Genomic DNA, 19,013 nt, shown 5'->3' with positions numbered 1-19,013 from the left:
CCCTTCCAGATTTCTCGTTTTTTCTTTTTTTTTGCATATTTGTCACACTTAAATGTTACAGATCATCAAGCAAATTTAATATTAAACAAAGATAAATGGCCATCCAAACCTTCCTGGCCCTATATGTAAAAGTCACCACCCCCTAAACCCAATAGCTGGTTGTGCCACCCTTGGTAGCAACAACTGCAAGCAAGGGATTGTGAGAACTGGCAATGAGGCTTTCCCATCGCTGTGAAGGGATTTTGTCCCACTCTTCTTTGAAGAATTGTCTTAATTTGGTCATATTGGCCAGACATATAAAGAACTATACAGTGTGTCAAATCTCTCCAAATAAAAATATCTGCAGTTGTTTACATAAGAGTTTTAAGTTGTACATTTTGCAGCTAAAAAAATGACAGTTAAATACTTCAGTCCTAAAAAGCACAAGAATCTTTGCCAAAAAGTAATCCTCAGACTAATGATTCAGCTGCCACTCTCACAGAGCATATTGAGTCATTTATCCTCTGTGCATTTTATGAAAAAAACACATGATTGCAGTGCTGTTTTTGATGAAAAATACCAGGGCTTTCTCAAGTGACATTAATGAAGTCTAAAGTTAAATTGCCAATTCACTGACTCTAAATCTCTGCCACAAAAGTCAGACTGTGAACTCTGTTTCCTCAGTTTTTTAATGAGCAGACATGGAAAAATCCCTCAAGTGTTGTGGGCTTCACAAAACAAGTCTGTCAGTAGTTAGGCACCGCTGTATATTTGTTTCTAAGTTTGATAACAGTATATTCCCTCAGACAGACATTAACTCTGAAAAACAAGAGTTTACATGTTGATGCATAAAGCGGAGGCATGCCTGTGTTTGCATGTACCCACCTTAACATAGATGATGGGGATGGTGGTCTTGGCCTTGTTGAAGTGCCGAGCCACCCTGTACACTGTCTCAGGGACATAATCCAGCACCAGATTCAAATACACCTCATCTTTCTGAAAGGGAGAAAAAAGGTGAGAGGTTAGAAACTGAAATTTATAATTTGTTTGATTCCATGGGTCTAAGCTTTAAATCCAACCAATGCAAAGAAAAATGTTGAATTGAGTTTGTTAATAAAGTAAATAAAAATACTGACTCCTTTTACACTCTGATTAACTCTGTGATTGAAGGTGGTGTTTAGAAGGACAACAGAAGGACCTAGCACTGACAGCAGGAGGTTATATTCTTTGCACAACTGCTGGACAGTGTAAGTCTAGTGATGAGTGAAGAAGGGGGGCTGAGGTGGTTTCTGTAGGAGTGTGACTTTTAAAAATCTTACAAGGAAAGGATAAGACCCCTTTGACTTCCAAAATCTAATCAGTTCATCCTCTAGTCTAAGTCGAAGGATTTGTTCAGTTTGCTGAATGTTTTCAGTAGTTTTTTTATGTGCACGGGCACCCAGAACTTTCATCATCTTGGACATCCTCTCTGCTTTCACAAAATCTTTTGTGCCATTCAAAAACACGTGCACATGACATGCAGTGTTCCCCATACACCTCTGATAATGTATGAAAAGATTCTGCTGCTGTTTTGTTTGATTTCACTGAAAATTTCAAGTTACTGCATTGCTCAACTTTTAAGCAAATCAGTTTCTAACGCCTTAGCAAAAGCAGATGCACTTCAATCAGTAGCTAGTAATGAACTAAAGACACTTAAGCTGCGTTTCCACCAGGTGGTCCAGTTTGATTGAGTTGGTTTGGTATGGTTCAGTATGCTAAACCCCAAGGCATGCATGAGAAGTCACATGCATGAGTCTGCCGGTCCAGCCACTGAGCTGTAGAAAGGATGAGTGACAGAATAAGCAGAATTAGCATTAAACAGCTTTATTTCAGCTGAAAGTGCTTTTTTGAAAAATAACTACAACTTAATCATGTTAACCGCTAACAGTACAGATCCTCAGCTGATGGAATACGGAAATGTTTTGAGTCGTACTGGTACATTACTATGCAAATATATCTAGTCTATAACAGTTTATATGCTGTAATATAAAAAGTTTGAACTATACCATGAGAATACGTCATATTAAAAATAGTTTTACGAGTACGTTCAACAACCGCAGTGCGATGTTTTCACAAGTGACCTAAAGTATAAGTAGATAAACTTCAGCATTAGTTTCACAGCCATCGCAAATAGACCAGACTGCTGTGTGCCTTCAGGCTTTGCTTTGTGCATCTAAAATCAGGTCCAGATAAATGTCAGGAAACTTGATTTGTGGCCAGATATCAATATCCAGAGTAGGCCTGGGCGATATGGCCTAAAAATCATATCACTGTATTTTTCTTGCCTTTGACGATAACGGTATTATATCACGGTATTAAAAAATTAAAGAGATAATGCTTTTTAATCCAAATTCAAGCGTTATTAACCCCCTTCTCCCCTTAAAACAAGCCTTTGATGGCATACTCAATTTATCTAAGTATAGGAACACAGAAAACATGTTTTATCTATTTATTTTTTAAGCCTCTCTAGGTTTACTTCTGTTTAACTGCAATCCAAGTTTCACATTTCATCTCTAGCCTGATGAGGTGTGTTAAGCTTCTAATGACTTGAACATGTTTCCTAGTGAAGGCGTTCACAATAAAAGCGTTTCATAAAAACAACAGCCGCGGACTTTTATTTTGAAGAGCTTGACGGAAATATTGTGTTTAGCATTGCATTAGCTTAGCTTTGGCTGCCGAACCGGAGAATACAGCTAGTTTACAGCAGCTCTTCTGACCTCATTTAACATTGCAGCCTGGATCTTTTGACTCACTGAGGACTTAGAAAAGAAAGTCCAAAGTTAAAATAGACTTTTAAACATTTGCCATGTGTTTTCGCCTTCTAACTCACACTGAGGCAGATACGATGACGTCATTAAAAAGCGTTATCGCAATTGGTCGGTAGAGTCCAATTCTCTACCGTAGGCCAAATTTATATAATTTATACCGTCTACTGCATATACCACACACCCCTAATCCAGAGACTAGGAAACAGTGTGGATCTCTGTCGAGTCCAAATATCAACAATTCAAGCAGATATTAATATTAGATATTAGTTTTCATTCCCTCCTCATAGAGACTTCCATGTTTTGCAGCCCGGAGCCAAGCAGTCGTATCATATGCTGACGTGAGGACAGCACAAACCCCTATTGTTGTGTGTGTAGCTCCACCTTTTTGGGAAGGATAGGTAAGATCAGTACCCCTACGGAAGGGTGCAAAAAAGTGGGACGTATGGGTTGGTTTTTTGGGACCTTTTTCAACTTTTGCTCTATGAAAACACGAAAAAAAAATACCTACCATGCCGTTCTGAACTGAACCGGACCACTCGGTAGAAATGACCTACTACTGGAAGCCTACGGCATTTGTGCGTGAATACCCAACCTTTGATATACATCACCCAGTGTGACTATGAACCACATGGCTTTATCCTCAAAAGTACAGACTCATTATTTAATAGTCATACCTCGTATTATGAAATTCTGATATTTCTTTAGAAACATCTGTGTTTTTACTACACAGATTTATTTTTAGGTCACCAGTATCTTGTCTCATCATAGGAAATTGCTTTGATGAATATTTCTCATCATAATTTTCGTTATACAACAGGTTAGCAATAAGCTAAGTCAAAGTAAAGCTAACCATCTGATGCTAACAGCTCCATTTTGGACGACAATATAACTACAGGACTCAAAAATATTTAAGTAAATTTGTTGCCAAAGCTTTTTATTCTGAATGTTTACTGTTTGACTGTTTTTCGTTGCAGCCCCACTTCAAACAATAATTCAAAACACAAATATGTTAAATGTTAATTGTAATGACAACACAACAGATTAGGCTGACATAATGAATATTGCTAAAGACAGCAGGGAATAAACTCAATACAAAATAATATACTCATCCTCATTAACAACAGTTTAATACTGAAACTTTTAAACCTTTAGTTATAAAATACACTGCATTGAGCTGCAACACTTCCACCTCTTGCTGAATCTATAGTAACTAGAAGAATGCTACTCCAGATGAGGAGCTAAAGAACTTGTGCTGATTGACACACCTGTGAATATTTTAGGCAACTTTTTTACTTGTATACAATTTGTTCTGAGTATAATGATCAGCAATCAATTGTATGAGCTTTGTCTTGTCAGATGTTTGTCCTTGGTACATGGAATTTTATGTATGTTTTGTGTCAGTTTTAAGTGTACAGAAGGAAATAAGCAACTCTAAATCTGGCCCAACTGTGTTTTCATTTACTATGTATGAAGGATCATTATCATTTTACTATGTCCCTCGATATATAAATAAAATGAAGTAATCTAAACTGCATACAGCATAATGTATACAGAAATTTATCTTGATGTTAGAAATCTGGGCATAATTATTTTGCCCCTGGAAAATTCAGTTGAGAGAAGATGGATCAAGCTGAACTCTCTTGGCAATGCACCATCAGACAGGTTCCTTTGCCTTAGCTCATCTTTTCTTAGACTCAGACACTTACAGCAAAATAAAGCCTTAATAATCATAATCTGAGGGCTTGGATACTTGAAACTTAAACTAAAGAGTGTTATTGTGATGTACAATAAAGACCAATATCAACTTGTCTCTAACATGTCTATGAATCATCGATGATACATGCACCATTAAAGGGCTGGGTGTGGAGGCTCACAGTGTCTCTTCTGGAAATTTGATTCCTACAATAGAAAGTCAATGCATACACACCTTCTCTCCACTGGAGTAGAAGAAGTAACGTAGCCTCACAATGTTGCAGTGGTCCAGTTTTCTCATTATTTGCAGCTCCCTATTCTGTAGTGAGACCAAGAAATGGGAAGTGAGAGTTTAGAAATGAGCAGAATTTTGGGACATTGTCAAAAAGGATCAGACACAGAAATTCTTTCATGAAAATATACATCAAGTCATTTTGCCAACCAAAATCTTTGTAAACCTTCTTTGAAGATGCAGTTTCTACTTAAATAGCACTGAATTTGTGGTTATCTGACAGAGTAGAACAGATTGAGCATACCTTAAACCTCTTGTCTTGGAGAACTTTCTTAATAGCCACCATCTCTTGGCTGTCGATGAGGCGAGCCTGGTACACCACTCCAAAGGAACCATTTCCTATAACCTTTATGTCTGTGTAGGACACTTCTTGTGGGCGGTCGGGGCCCTGGCCCGGCGTGGCTACCACCGTCGTCACTTTGCCGCTGTCTCCTGTGAAAGACAGAGACAAATCTTGTTAGAGTGAAATCCTGAACTCATCCGTAGGTTAAATATAAAGAAATAAAAAGTGATGCCATGTCAAAGTTACTCCAGGTTTCAAAGAAAATAAAAAAGCACTGCTACAAAACCAAAATGACAGAAAAATCAACCATATTTGTGTCCCTGGTTCAAAGATGAAGAACCAGAGGGAGCTGAGGGGATGCCAGCATCCCTTCCATCCCTGAGAGAGGCTGCCCATTCCCTTCAACTGCCCTGGAGGTTGTGAACTCTAAAACCAATTGGCTACCTTAACAATGCCATATTTACTCCTGCCACCTACCCATGTTCCTCTGCCCTTGGGACTCCCAAGGAGCCCCAGAGAGAGGCGATGTTTAGGTAGGACCTACAGTAATGGCTCAAGTGTCACTGTATGTCTATGCTGAATAATAAATCAATCTAAACCAGAGAGAGATTTAAACATCAAGAGGCTAGCCCTCCTTCTCTAAATGGTGGTGTCTCCTCAGACACACTGCCTGGCTCTCCTAGAATTACCACTTGGGATGGGATTGATCCGATCCAATATCGGTATCGGGTCCGATATGGACGCAATTAATAGATCAGACATCTGACTGACGGCGCCGATCCAAGTCCAAATCCATCCTACAGTTTGCGGTAGACCATGAATGCACCACAGTCTAACATGAGACAGTCGGTGTGTAACTGAGCTAGTATCAGTTAGGATGTTCTTAGCAGTATAATTACCTAGTCTATTAAACCTAAATCTATATTTAGAATAGTCAAAACTAGTCTAAAGATGAGAGAACACAAAGAAGAGTGGGTGTGACATTAGCATGATATACGCTCTACAGCATGGCTAGCATTGAAAGCTAGCACCACCTGCCTTCATTCTTCTTTGCAGATTAATATCGTGCTTTGATATTTGGCCTCTTTGCACTTCAGGTGAGCAGTCATACGTGAGCTTAACCCTCGACAGCCCACATGCCACTTTATTTCCATTTACTACTCTGGAAAACTGTCGCACCACGGTCTTCCTGCTACACACTAACAGGTTAGCGCCAAGGTTCTCATCGTTTATATCCGGTGCAGGGTCAGAGAAGAAGGCTGCTGCCATTAACTGAAGCTACAGCGGTCTCTAGTGGCAGGAGGTTCATTAAAGACAGTATAGAGAGGGATTTATAACTTAAACTCAGTTGTTGCTGTTTTTTGGATAATGTTAATATTTATTTTTTAGCAGTAGTTCAAATAAATTTGTTTGGAATACATTTAAATTCAATTCATTTATGAATTTTTTTGCTTTTTAATAAGAGGAGCTGGGTGGTTTACTACAGCCTCATGTAACCTCACACATTATACCAACAACAACAATAATTGTTTAAAAAAAAAAAAAAAAATATATATATATAAATATATAAATATATATATATATATATATATATATATAAATATATATATATATAAACTGGAAAAAAAAGGATCGGTGCATCCCTAATTACCATCTCTTCACTCCTGGGTGAAACCACCTTGATACCTCTTCCATTCTCAAAACACAAATTTAAAGCAGGCCCACTACACCTGTAACAAACCGGGAGTAGACAAAATCTTAAGACTAGGAAAAGATAAATCATTTTAGGCCATGAATGACAGACTTGAGCCTACAACAGGACTAAAACAATTTACTGTACACTGACCCTCACAAAAAGGTTCTTAAAATCTTAGCAGATACTGAAAATGTGAGGAATCCAAACACGGTAACAGTAATGGCAGATTGCAGTCAGTTTTTAGGCACAAGTGTTTACTTAAGTATGTATGAATCAAATATAGTGTGATGAACAATAACATGACCAAAACAACCCGACACACACAAACAAATTCCATTGATGGACAACCAGAGTCCTGACACCCAAAAATGTTGCAAGATCTCTGGTGGTGAGACGTGACTTAAAGAGTAAACAAATATGACAGATGACAAGCAGACTGGCATGAGCTTGGGCTGTGCATAGAGTACAAGTTTAGTAAAATCCAGAGTGCGTGCTGGGCTCTCTGTAGAGTTTCCTCAACACCACAAGATATTGGACCACAACTATTAACCCTATTTAATCTTATGATTCGAAAGTGGGGGGGCCACAAAGTTTTTCCACACAATCAGCTCAGTCTTAACACTAAAGAGGATCCATCAAAATCTCTGGATTTTACTCACTTTTGTTTGAAGGGGGAATTAGGCCCCAAGTTGGCATGATTATCTTGTCATGTGTTGCGCCCTTTATTTAATTACCAAACAAGTAAGATGCTGAACTTTGTTTTACATTTTTGACTGTTGAATTTTGTTCAAACCCCTTGTTGAATGAAATCTAGGTTCTGAATAGGAGTGCCCTAAGCATGACAGTCTATCCCTTTCATAAGTGGGGTTGGGTGATGCTCTGTGATTCTTCTGCCTGCATGTACATCTAAATGTAATTCTACAGTCCACATTTCAGTTTTAGCTCAGCACCTCTACATGCTTAATGGCCTTTATTTCCCTGTTAAAATGATGAAATATATCTCAGAGATTAACTGATGCCTTTCTGTCATGAAAGCAAAATAAAGAAAAATCAGTGAGAGGTTAAGAAGCTCATCACATTTTGTTCACTGTTAAATTGTAGAGATATACGGATTGTGAAAAATCAGGGCTGATACTGATATTTACAATAATTCAGCTGATAACTGATAATGGTGTCATTTTTCATTACCTTTATTTAGGGATGCAAGATATTGGATTTTTTTCTAAAATTTAATATCCCGATATTTCTAAACTCCTTTTAGCTGATATGATACAATTTTACAGTTGAGAAAAACAAAACAAGTGCAAAGAGAGGCTGAGTCAGGATTAGGTGAGAGAGGACCTGGGAAAGAGACAGTCTGGTGGTTGTTAATCAAAATGCTCAGGCCTCAAGGTTGACCCCCTTCAGTGTGTGGTACCCTAGACCAGCGTTACTCAACCTTTTCTCTGTCAAGGCACCCTTTAAAATTTTAAAAATCCAAGTCTCCCGGTACAAAAAGTATTTTGAAAAATAAACATTTCACATCCCAACGACTGATGAGTGCTTTTTGTGGTAATAGAATGAGTGACATAAATCTCTAAAGCCCGGTAAAACGATTTAAATGCTTTGGACAAAATGTGTAGTAGTCATGCAGACCTTAAAAACACACTTTGATGCATTTCTCACTCCATCATCACCTGCTGGAGTCAATCAAAAAACTGCATGACCCTTCACTAATGTGATTTCAGGAGCATATGAGACAACTTTGATTATTTATGCAGCATAGCTGATTATCTACATACTCATGGTAATTCCTGATTGCTTTTGGTGGCACCCCTGATCATGTTTGAAGGCACCCCAGGGTGTCAAAGGACCCATAGGTAACTGCCCATACCTGATGGTACATTTGTAAAATTTGCTGATATTTAGGTGGATGTAGAATTTATACTACTGATAAGCATGGCTAACATAAGCAGAAATTTTCACATCTGCCGACACTGGTAACAAAGTTTTGAAGGTAATTTCTGCTACAGATATCATACCAGTAATCTTAGGCATCTGTTGGTGTAACACTCCTGCAGCACCAACAGTTTTTCTCACATTTGATCAAGAACACCTGGGATGCACAATAATATCAGCAAGATGTTGGCATCAACAGATAATAGCTTTTAAAGATAATAACTGGTATCAGCATATTAAAATTTTTATAGAGATAGACTGTATTGGCCAATCTGTATGGGCAAAAGTAAGTTTGGAAATATCGGCCATTTTGATTTTTGGAAAACCCAATATTGTGAATCCTTAATGAAAACAGATCAGAATTTGTCCAACGACAAAAGTCTCTTCTCTGGGTCGGCAGTTAGATGTACCTGCTCTAAGCTGATTCAATGCAACAAATAAACATTGGATTCTGACATCAGTTCATGCCACATTTACAGGGCTGATACTGATGTTACTTAATCTGTGCATCCCTATCAAACTGTGTAAAAATGAACCACACTACTAGTCCCAAACTGACAGGGACCCCACTTAGATCAACTTTTTAATCATAAATCACCTGTTGTGATACTGAGATTTAAATCTCTGTGTCAAAAGAACTTACTCAAAGTTTTTTCTGACCTTCTGGACTGAAGTTTGATGGTGACATTCTCAGCTAAGTCGGCTTTTCTTAAATGTTACACCGTACAGAAGTAAAATGCTTAGCTGACTAAGTGGCCTTGGCAATAGGGATATAGAACAAAAGCCACTTCACACTGATCACATTAAGTGTGGCTGAAGGGACAAGTGGCTGGGACAGCACTCTGGATTTTACATGAGGGATGGATTACAAGGTGTGTTTACAACAAGTCCAACATCGCCCCCCGTCAGCCTAAATATTTGACCTTGCAGAAAGCAAACAAAGGGAGATACAAAACATCTAACAGTAACCGACAGATCTAGTTAGGGTCAAGTGGCCGCTCAGAGAGTTACACCCATGCACGTGTTGGGTCAGGAATGATCTGACAAATCGGCACCAGAAGCAATGACACTGGGAGAGGAAGAAGAGAAAAGGAGAGGCTTGTTGCCAAAAGGCTTGTCAGAGCCTGTGATAAAAATTGCGTGGACAGTAGCACACCCAGAAGTGCTACCATTTCCTTGGCTTGCTCACTTCGCCTGTCTCAACAGGACCCCTCTTGATCCCTAATAGGTCTCTGACTTAAAATGGAGTCAGACAACGAGGCATCTTGGTATCTCTCAAAAAATTGACAAAAAAGACAGTAATCTTACTTCACTGACTGTAGTTTCTCTCTGTTGATATATTTGCTTTATACCGATTACTTCATCACGCCTAAATATGATGACGATGCCTGGTTTATGACCAGTATCAAGCCTTTACTCTTCTATTTCTGTAATTCTTTAGCCAAAACTTTCTCAAGGTCGACAGTAAGCAGCAGCATATCCACATGATAGACCCCGATCTGATCTCTGCCCTCAGGTCAGCAGGAAATATTCAGATCAGGCACTGTGTGGTTCCTGCACATTTCTGTTTCCAAGCTCCACAGTACACTGTCCCTCTGTATTTGCTTTTGGCATCACTTTCACACTCTTTTTAAACAAGTTGAAGTCAGAGGGGAGCACATTAAATATGGAGAAGCGGTGGCATGATAGTCTCTTGAATAATGAATGCAAAGATGAGCACTCTGCCCAGCTGTCAGTGAACAGCTTTGGTTTCTGATATGTCAACGCGGGCCTGATGAGTAAGAGAAAAAGGATGAGTAAAGCGACTTTCATCACGCCTACACTTAGAGGCAATTAGCTTGGAGCTGTTTTTGTACGTGTTAATCACCATTTTAACTCAATAAATTAATTCTGTAATTTATTACAACTGGTATTTTAGCATTAGAGGCCTACAGGGGCCATATACAGCCCCTGGTCTTCATATTTTAAAATGGTACAATCTTTGTTGTTTTAATTTTCTGTAGCAAGGGTCCTCTAACTTCCCAACCTGTGGCAACATAACAGTGCCAGAGACCCCACTGTCTCAGGAGGTCAGTAAAGCATGTAATACATACGCATGGATGCACACGATTACTGACAGACCTTTCCTTACACTGGTATAAGACCGACTGGACATAATACATTTCATAACCTAGAGGTGATGGCTGTGTGCATCAAACTTTAATGTGTACATTTGTTACAATAATGGGTTAAATATATTACTAGAAATCATTTAAAGGTTCTTATTCTACTGAAAGACAGCTGTGATGCCCTTCTCCAGCTCAGTCTTGATTTTGAGTGCCTGCATTTATATGAATAGACGTGGCAACAATGCCGGACATTTCTACTATTAGCCATCTTCTAAAATTCTTTTTCAAAATCAAAAGGACCACAATGCATTGAAACAACCTTAACTGTAAAATCAGAACTGTTGTCATAATTTTCTAATCTTGCAAATGATTTGCAAGGCATTCTGGAGGATTTCCTGTAATACTTGGCTTAGAGTGTGCTTCTAGAAAATCTCAGTGTTCAGGGTTCATATCTCAGGGTTCATATAGCCCTCTCACTTCACCCTTCCCCTCAGATCCATCAAGAATCAGGACACTCTGTATGTCATGGCTATCTGGCTGAATATATCAGTGTATATCAAACATAATCAAAAGATGCACCATAGAGATGTGATGTACACAGGCAAAAGAAGTCCAATCTCCATGCAAATGGAATGCCTCTCTTACACTGGTTAAAAAATACATAGGACCCCCTGATGCATGCTGGTCCTCTACCTTCCTACTAACTAGCTATATCTCATCAGGTGACCACAGCCTTAGCCAATCACCCATCCAAACTAAAATACTAATAATGAAAAACTGAGTATATGAAACAAATGATTAGCATAAGAAAATACAATCAAAATATATATTTGAGATACTGAAAACACACAAAAATAATCAAACAGAATTTATTGACTAATGTCAGCAAACTGAATGCCAAACTAAGTAGCCACAACAAATAAATAGCTCCCAAACTACCCCTAGACATTAACCTGCGAAACACAGGGGTAGGACTAAGTATTACTAAGTACTAAGGATTGAGCATCCTGTGACCTCTTTGGGGGCCCTAACACTGACTTGGGAACCGCTGATCCATAGTACTGAAAAGTATAGAAACTTCATAAACTACATCTATTTTATTAAACAAGAGAGGAATGAGTCCATCCTAAATGATTGGTAAATACCTGCACACTACTGAAAGTACACAAAGCACTGGCATTGCTTCAATACTGGAACACTTTGCAGGGATCTGTCTGCAGTTTTAGTGCATGCTTAAAACTTCTATTGTTGTTGCTAATTTTGATATTGTTGGTGTTTTTTTTATATCAACTTTAAATTCTTGTATCGTAGCAACTCTATCTTGTACTTCTTATTATAATCAGCCGTCTTTATCTTCATGGTTTTGTTCTTTTGCATCTTCATTGTGTTGAAATAACTGAAGAGTTTAAAAAGGTTTGTATGCTTATTTGAAAATGAGACATGCATTCTTCCCTGCAATGTCTACTGTGTTAAGGCTTATTGATGCTCTACATTTAAAAAGCATACGATATGGACAGACCTTTCTGTCTGTACTCTGCGTTCGTTTTTTCCACTTTTGGTCTGTTCTCTCTAAGCTTACAGATATGAATCAAACATTGCAACAACACCGCAAATCATGGGGGCAATGTTGAGCAATGAAGCCAACGGTTCTTTCTGGGTTGTTCTTTCTTCAGTCTATGGGACGGACGGAGCAGCGTGAGACACACAGAGACCTTGAGGGAATTCGTTTTCAATGTTCACTTCAACGCATTCAGTGTGAGGGAAATGACAGTTGTAATGTTTAAATTGTATGGGTCTATTTTCATATGTGCAAAGAGTGTAAATGAAGCTTTAGACTGTTGCTCTTTTTGGATCCTGCACCTGAACACACTCCATTGGGAGGGCCATCATCTCTCTTTTTTTTAAGAAACAGAGCAACCCTGCCCTTCCAGGATAGGATCAAAAAGGGTGTGGTGTGAGAATTCGGATGCTGCCCCTAATACGAAATCAAATAGCCATGGTTTTTCATCTAGATCATAAAACTCTGCTGCTAAACATATCCAGCTGTATACTTATGATACAAACAGCAATGTTTCTGTACTAAGGTTGTCAAATGTGATTATTTTGGGCATGAATCTCAGATTTGTTGGAAAGCATAGATGCCATGTTTTCTAAAACAGTTATCAATGATGCATAACTTAGAGCATCATTGTTGTCAAGAGTTGTCCAATATGGAGTATTTTTTTTCCAAAATCATATTATGCCAAACTACTCAGAATTCCTCCTAATAGGGAGTAATATGAGGCCAGGGATTGCAGTGATTAATCTGACACTTAAAACTAATCTGCTGGTAATGGAACACTTAATTTCATTAAGACATTAATAAAGATTGAATTCTGTACAGGTGAATCCCATTTTACTAATTCTCAGTTCACTTAAAGGGTCACTACCACAATGGTATGTGAGCATCTATCTACTTAAACATTTGTAATGTTAAAAATCTGTGGGTATTTGGCCGTGTTCACACTGGTGACAAAAGTGAACTGGTCCAGATTTTTCTTTTTTTTTTTTTTGCACAAGTCTGAGCTTTTAAGATCAGACGTGGACCAGTTTTATAGGTGGATCCAAATCACATACAGATCACATCATTTGCAATGTGACTACAGTCTGAACAGTGGGGGATGCATGTGACTCATTCGTCAAAGGTCTACACAAACAGGAGGGGGGGCTTTCATGACAATCTGTGTTGAGCAGACCCAGCATATCACAACAATTGACAAGTCAGCAGATTATTATAAGTTATAAAGTCAAAGAAAACTGTGACAGTAGTAAAATATGAGGAAGTGAAATACTTAGTCCAAAATAAAAACATAAGAAAAACATAAAAGCAGGGAAAATCTGACTGTGTATGTGCAAGTTAAGATTCTAATGTCCCTTTTTACCATTAGTGCACATTAGATCTGAGTAATAGAACCCTGTGCCTGACCTTGATATAATTATTTTCTTATATCTGCCATGTCTGAATGTTTAAGATGTTATATATTCAGCACGAGGGCATATGGAGCAGTATGGGCTGATAAAAGTGAATAAGTCTTTATAAGTTGAAAGTTGGCTTATTTTTCACTTTAAACATATTTTAAGTCCTCAGGCTTTATTACTTTTAGTCCCTGTTGTAGGATGATAACTGTAAAGGATAAACGATATAGCCTGTCATTAGGGATACACAATACTAGATTTTTAGCTACTTTCACACTGCCTCTCTTTTCCGTGTCTGTAATGCCTTCGTTCAGCAATGCCGTTCTGTATGAAAGCGACCGTTCCGCAATGGGGGGGAGGGGTCAATCTTGCCCCACCTCTGATCCAAATTGAGAGGTAGTATCAGCGCCGTAACAGACTTTTCCGCAACGAGTGTGAAGGACGTCACGACATTCTGAAACGGCAAGCGTGTGCTGCTGTCTCCATAAACAGAAGATTTAAAAACCAGTGCGGCCTTTCAGTGGAGAAAACAACAGGGGATAAAACAAAGAATAATTTGGATTAACTGGAGAGACTGCGAGGTTAGAGAGCTGATCACACTCTGTACAGGAGAGGAGAGAGCAGACACATCGCTGCTCACAGCAGCATCTGAAAAGTTCCATGATGTGTTCAAGTGAGCTCGGTTCTCTGAAGTTTCAGACCTCCGATGTAAATACATGCGCTGTTACATTGCTTAAAGTCGGACCTCCAACTCAGAAACATGGAGGGAAAAAAAACTATTGTATCTAATCGATCAAAATGAATGTTCATGTTAGTTCCCCGTATTTCATTTAGAAAAATACAAAGTTTTGAACTGAGAAATCCAGAGTTTCGAGTTTCATTGAAAGCAGCAGCTCGGGCAGCGGCTGCCAACTGATTGCAGGACGCCGGGGTGTTTGTGTCTATGCTCGGGTGTGCACGGCTCTGTTACACCTTTGTGTGAATTGCTCGTTGCGGAACAGAGACGGGCATTCCTTTTTTGACTTTATTGCGGAATCTCTGTGTAAAAACGGCTTATATCTGCATCCAATTTACTGATATTTCTACAATTATTTAGGCTGATATAAATATGATATTCAAATGTAGTTCCGACTTAAAACTTCAGTCTTTATAACCCACTTTGTTGGTTCAGCTTAAAGTTTCCTGTCTTATTTTGCACATACAGCTCATACAGGCTGTTAAGTCAGTTGCAAATATTAACTCACAGATTTCCAGGACCAAGAGATTTGTTGGCCAGTAGACAAGAGTTTCACGCATTTAATTTCTTATCTCCTACACTATCCTGAATATCACCTCCAGCAGAGCAGGTCAGGTGTTCAGCACTAGTGACCTTCATGATCTACCCCAACAAGACGTCAACTACCTTTGTAGTACTGAAGACAGAGTTAACCCTAAGTTACCTCAAAAACTGTGAAGAATGGTACTTTGTTCTCCTGCACAGGGTTGCAGATCACCAGTTTTGCCTACTATGAAATAATCTCTCTTTACACTGGTCAGTGTGTGACGTCTTTGTTGTTTACTTGTGCTTAAGGGTCAATCCAGGATCGCTGATCAGTTCGCACAGGAGTCTGAAATATGCTACATTTAAAAAGTAATGTGAACAGCAAAACAAAAACATTAGATCCGAACAAAAAAAATAGAATTAAGGTCTGCGGCACTGATGCAGCCTTCAAGTATAGCTTGAGGGTTTTAGATCCAACTGAGAATTTCAAGATTAATATCAGGATGTAAGGACAACTTGTTGTAGTTAAAGGATATGTATTCAGGAAAAAAAAGTAGGTCAGCATTGTCAGCATAAGTAAGTCTTCCTTAAAATTGGGTTTTTCTTTTGTCATCGTCCAGCTGGCCTGAGCATGGGTTGATTTTCAGTTTTTGTTTTAGTGAAAAAACCTTACAGTGTTAATAACTATAAACTAACTGATTCTGGACAGGCACACTCGCTCATGTTTAAACTCGACTAAAATGTGATCATAACATTTCTGATTTAAACTTATTCAGGACTATGTTTTGATCAGGCCTGTGAAATATTTGTCGTAGCATTTCAAATAGAAGTTTTGATTTAACTAGACAATAAAGGGAGATTTAAGGAAATTGAATTAATGAATAAATGCCCTGTCTGTCTGCTATTGTTACTAGAAACAAATCATTTCATAATTACAGAGGCTTTAAAATGATTTTGCAACAGCCCCCACCCCTTCTGATCACTTTGCTTCATCCCTTCAGGCCCCATTGAGCTAAAATAGCTACATATTTCCTTCTTCCTCCTCTTTCTGTGAGCCTCAGCTGGTCTCCTCACCTCCTGCTCTCAATGATGACTTTGTATTTTCAATATTGCTGCAGACACCATTTAGTTGTTCCCTTTGACATACTTTTCTGTTTCGGGGCAATGGAATAAGTATTAAGAGTTAATTCACTAATTGCTTGTTATTTCTGGCTGTTGGAAAAGTATTTTTCCTTGTAACTGCTGACCCAAACTAAAAGCTGAACCACATAAACATGCTCTCAACTGAAATAAATTACCCATTTTGATCGACAAAGTTGTCTTGATCTAATCAAGTTGTCCATTTTGAGTTAAAAGATTAGGCTATAATAAAGACATCTCTATTGACTGACTGGCTTTTTTTTTTTTTTTTTGCAAAAACCAAGGGGAGATAAAATGAAGAGGAAATCATCCATTTCAAAAATACAGATCGTTGCAAAGCATGTGACAGCATCTGAGCAAGAAGACATAATCCTGTTCAGTTTTCCAAAGCACATTTAAGATGAAACAACTGTTTTTCTTTTTATGTCTCTACCAGAGAGCTTGTTTTGTGTGAGAAATACACTTAGTTTGTAAGGCCAAAAGGTAAAATTAAGTGAGCTTGCTGTAATCATTGCATTACTTTAATTTGGGTTATCTGAAGGGTCTGATCAACCTTGTGAGAAACACAATGCTTTCACAAAATGCAGATAATCCTGATGAAAGAAAAATCCCAAGAAAATCTGAGAATTAAGAAAAGTTTGCATACAATCAAACCTTCTGGTATGAATTGGTAAAAACCCCTGATGGACATCTCCAAATTGGCTGTATACTACATATAGCAGACCTATTGCAAAGAAGCACTGGTCAGCTTTTATCTTCCAATACCTGCTACAGCAACCTGCATCTGTAACGCCGCAATTCCTTCATTTAGGACCCATCCAAACATTTACCATTGTCATCAGATATTATATAGGAAATTATGTTCTTAATTTCAGTCAAGCCAAAAACGACCAGCTATTATTTCCTGTTTATGGTAAAAAATGCTCACCTTTTTCTTACACGCAATATGACATACAGACTTCCGTCCAACCCCACAGATCTACAGCTCAGTGCTGCTGGTGCAAAGCTAAATGACCCATGAGTATTCTGCACCTTCTTGTCATTGCACCAACAAATCAGCGGAGAGTCTAAACTATTGCTGGCATGAAAGAGGCTCACCTAAATAGTCAAAATCATGGCTGCAGTGAGCATGTACGACCATCAGTGTAAGAGCTGATCAAGGTGCACAGATGTACAATGTAATTCAGAAGCTGTCTCCAACATAAGGGGTGCTAACACAGTTGTATGGGTAATGTGCAAAATTCACTTACAAAATCATTATGCGTTTTAAGAATTGTCAGTTCCCTATGGAAAATGAACCTGGATTAATTTCTGTACTTGAACAACTGTGAGAAGTCTTTCCCCTGTTCTTTAAAACATGCATAAGTCATCATAGGCTTGTCCATAGGCAGCTAAAACTCAGTCTTTTTATTTGCTGTTTCTTCAAATGAGAAAACTTCTAATTCTACAGACCATCGCACAACGTACACTAACATTATCCTCGTCTGGCACAAAAGGTGAAAAATCAGGCTAGACCAGGGTCAACGTCTAAAAGTTAAGGCAGTTAAAATCAATCTTTAAATGCTAGCAAGCTACTAGCCTCCACATCTGATATTAATGGCGAATATGTAAGAGCGTCCGCTGACACCAACTCTTCTCCTTGGTTACAGTGTAATAAATAGGTCCGAAAAACTGACAGAACATTATCTACGAAATAATTAAAATATCAGCAGCATACTTTGAAGCTTGCTCCAGTGGTAAAATACAATGTTGGCCGTGCGAAAAAAAGCCCTTGATCGCAGTGGGTCCTTAATGAAAAACACAGCTAACGTTAGCTAAACAGCTAACTGAAGTTAGCTAACCAGCTAATAGCTTGCTGGCTAAGGTTAGCTCCGCGACAATGATCGACATTAATTCTAGTCCGATACATTTCTTTAAAAATAATAATTCATTCAAGCCTTTGTAAAAAATGGGAAAGTCTGGCTTATGGTGGAAATGCAGGATAATACTTACTGGGCAGTTTCAAATTCCCAAAGCTCGTCGAGCTGCTTCCACTGGCTTGTGAAGCCCCAGTTTTTCCTGTCGAGCTTCCACCGGCTACTGCTGATCCGGCACCGGCTGCAGCGGATCCGGGAGCTCCGGGAGGCTCGGCAAATGAGCTGGTCCTGGCTCGCCCGCTGCCGCTCATATTTGTGTGAACTAAACCCGGGGCAAGGTTGAACGTTAACGGCAGCCAGGCCGGTAAGAACAAACACTATATATCGGTGTTTAAATAATCGAAAAATAATATAAACTACACTCACAGCGTTCAGTATAGGTTGCCCGTCTCCCCCTTTCTTCCTCTGTAGAACAGCGATGGTGGGGGGGACTGGGGAGTTGACGCACGACGACGTAAGCTCGCAAGGGTTAATGGGAAAATGAGTCATTGGTGTCTTCGGGTACAGGATACAATCAATCAAAGGTGGCGACAAATGGCTACAAGTTTATCATTCCTCATAAAAATCCAATTAAAGCAATATAAAAATAATATATATAACATATAACACTAACTCTTACATTTCAAGATTTGCTGAGATGAGTAACCTTGTGGCTTTTTGCAAAAAGAAAGAAGGCAATATAATGCACAAATTTTATAAATATCCAGTGATCATTTAATTTTGGAAAGCTATTGAGAACTTTTTAACATATATAAAACCCTTAATAAACCTTGCACCTAAAGATATTTAATTGTATGAAAACAAAGAAAAGAACCGCTACAAACCGTTTAACTTCCTGATATTACTCAGTATTTTCCATGTTCATAAATCCAGATTCCAAAAACCCACCCATAATTCATAGCTTTCATCGCTCGATGTAAACATATTATTAAGACCATAAACATAA

At 38.6% G+C, this 19,013-nt stretch overlaps 1 protein-coding gene across 1 annotated transcript in view; it reads right to left on the bottom strand.

Moving 5' to 3' along the window:
• Window positions 1-18,515, bottom strand: part of gsk3ab (glycogen synthase kinase 3 alpha b) — a 29,666-nt gene extending 11,151 nt beyond the window's left edge. The window contains exons 1-5 of the mRNA XM_041793098.1: window positions 18,434-18,515; window positions 18,144-18,329; window positions 5,015-5,202; window positions 4,714-4,797; window positions 865-975 (exon numbers count right to left, since the gene is read on the bottom strand). Coding sequence (XP_041649032.1) covers window positions 865-975; window positions 4,714-4,797; window positions 5,015-5,202; window positions 18,144-18,318 — 558 coding nt within the window. The 5' untranslated portion in view covers window positions 18,319-18,329; window positions 18,434-18,515. The remainder of the gene's footprint in view (window positions 1-864; window positions 976-4,713; window positions 4,798-5,014; window positions 5,203-18,143; window positions 18,330-18,433) is intronic.
• Window positions 18,516-19,013: the final 498 nt, after the last annotated feature.

This window comes from Cheilinus undulatus, linkage group 8, assembly GCF_018320785.1.
Source record: "Cheilinus undulatus linkage group 8, ASM1832078v1, whole genome shotgun sequence".
Taxonomy (NCBI): Eukaryota; Metazoa; Chordata; class Actinopteri; order Labriformes; family Labridae; genus Cheilinus; species Cheilinus undulatus.
This window is presented reverse-complemented; position numbering and strand designations above follow the sequence as displayed.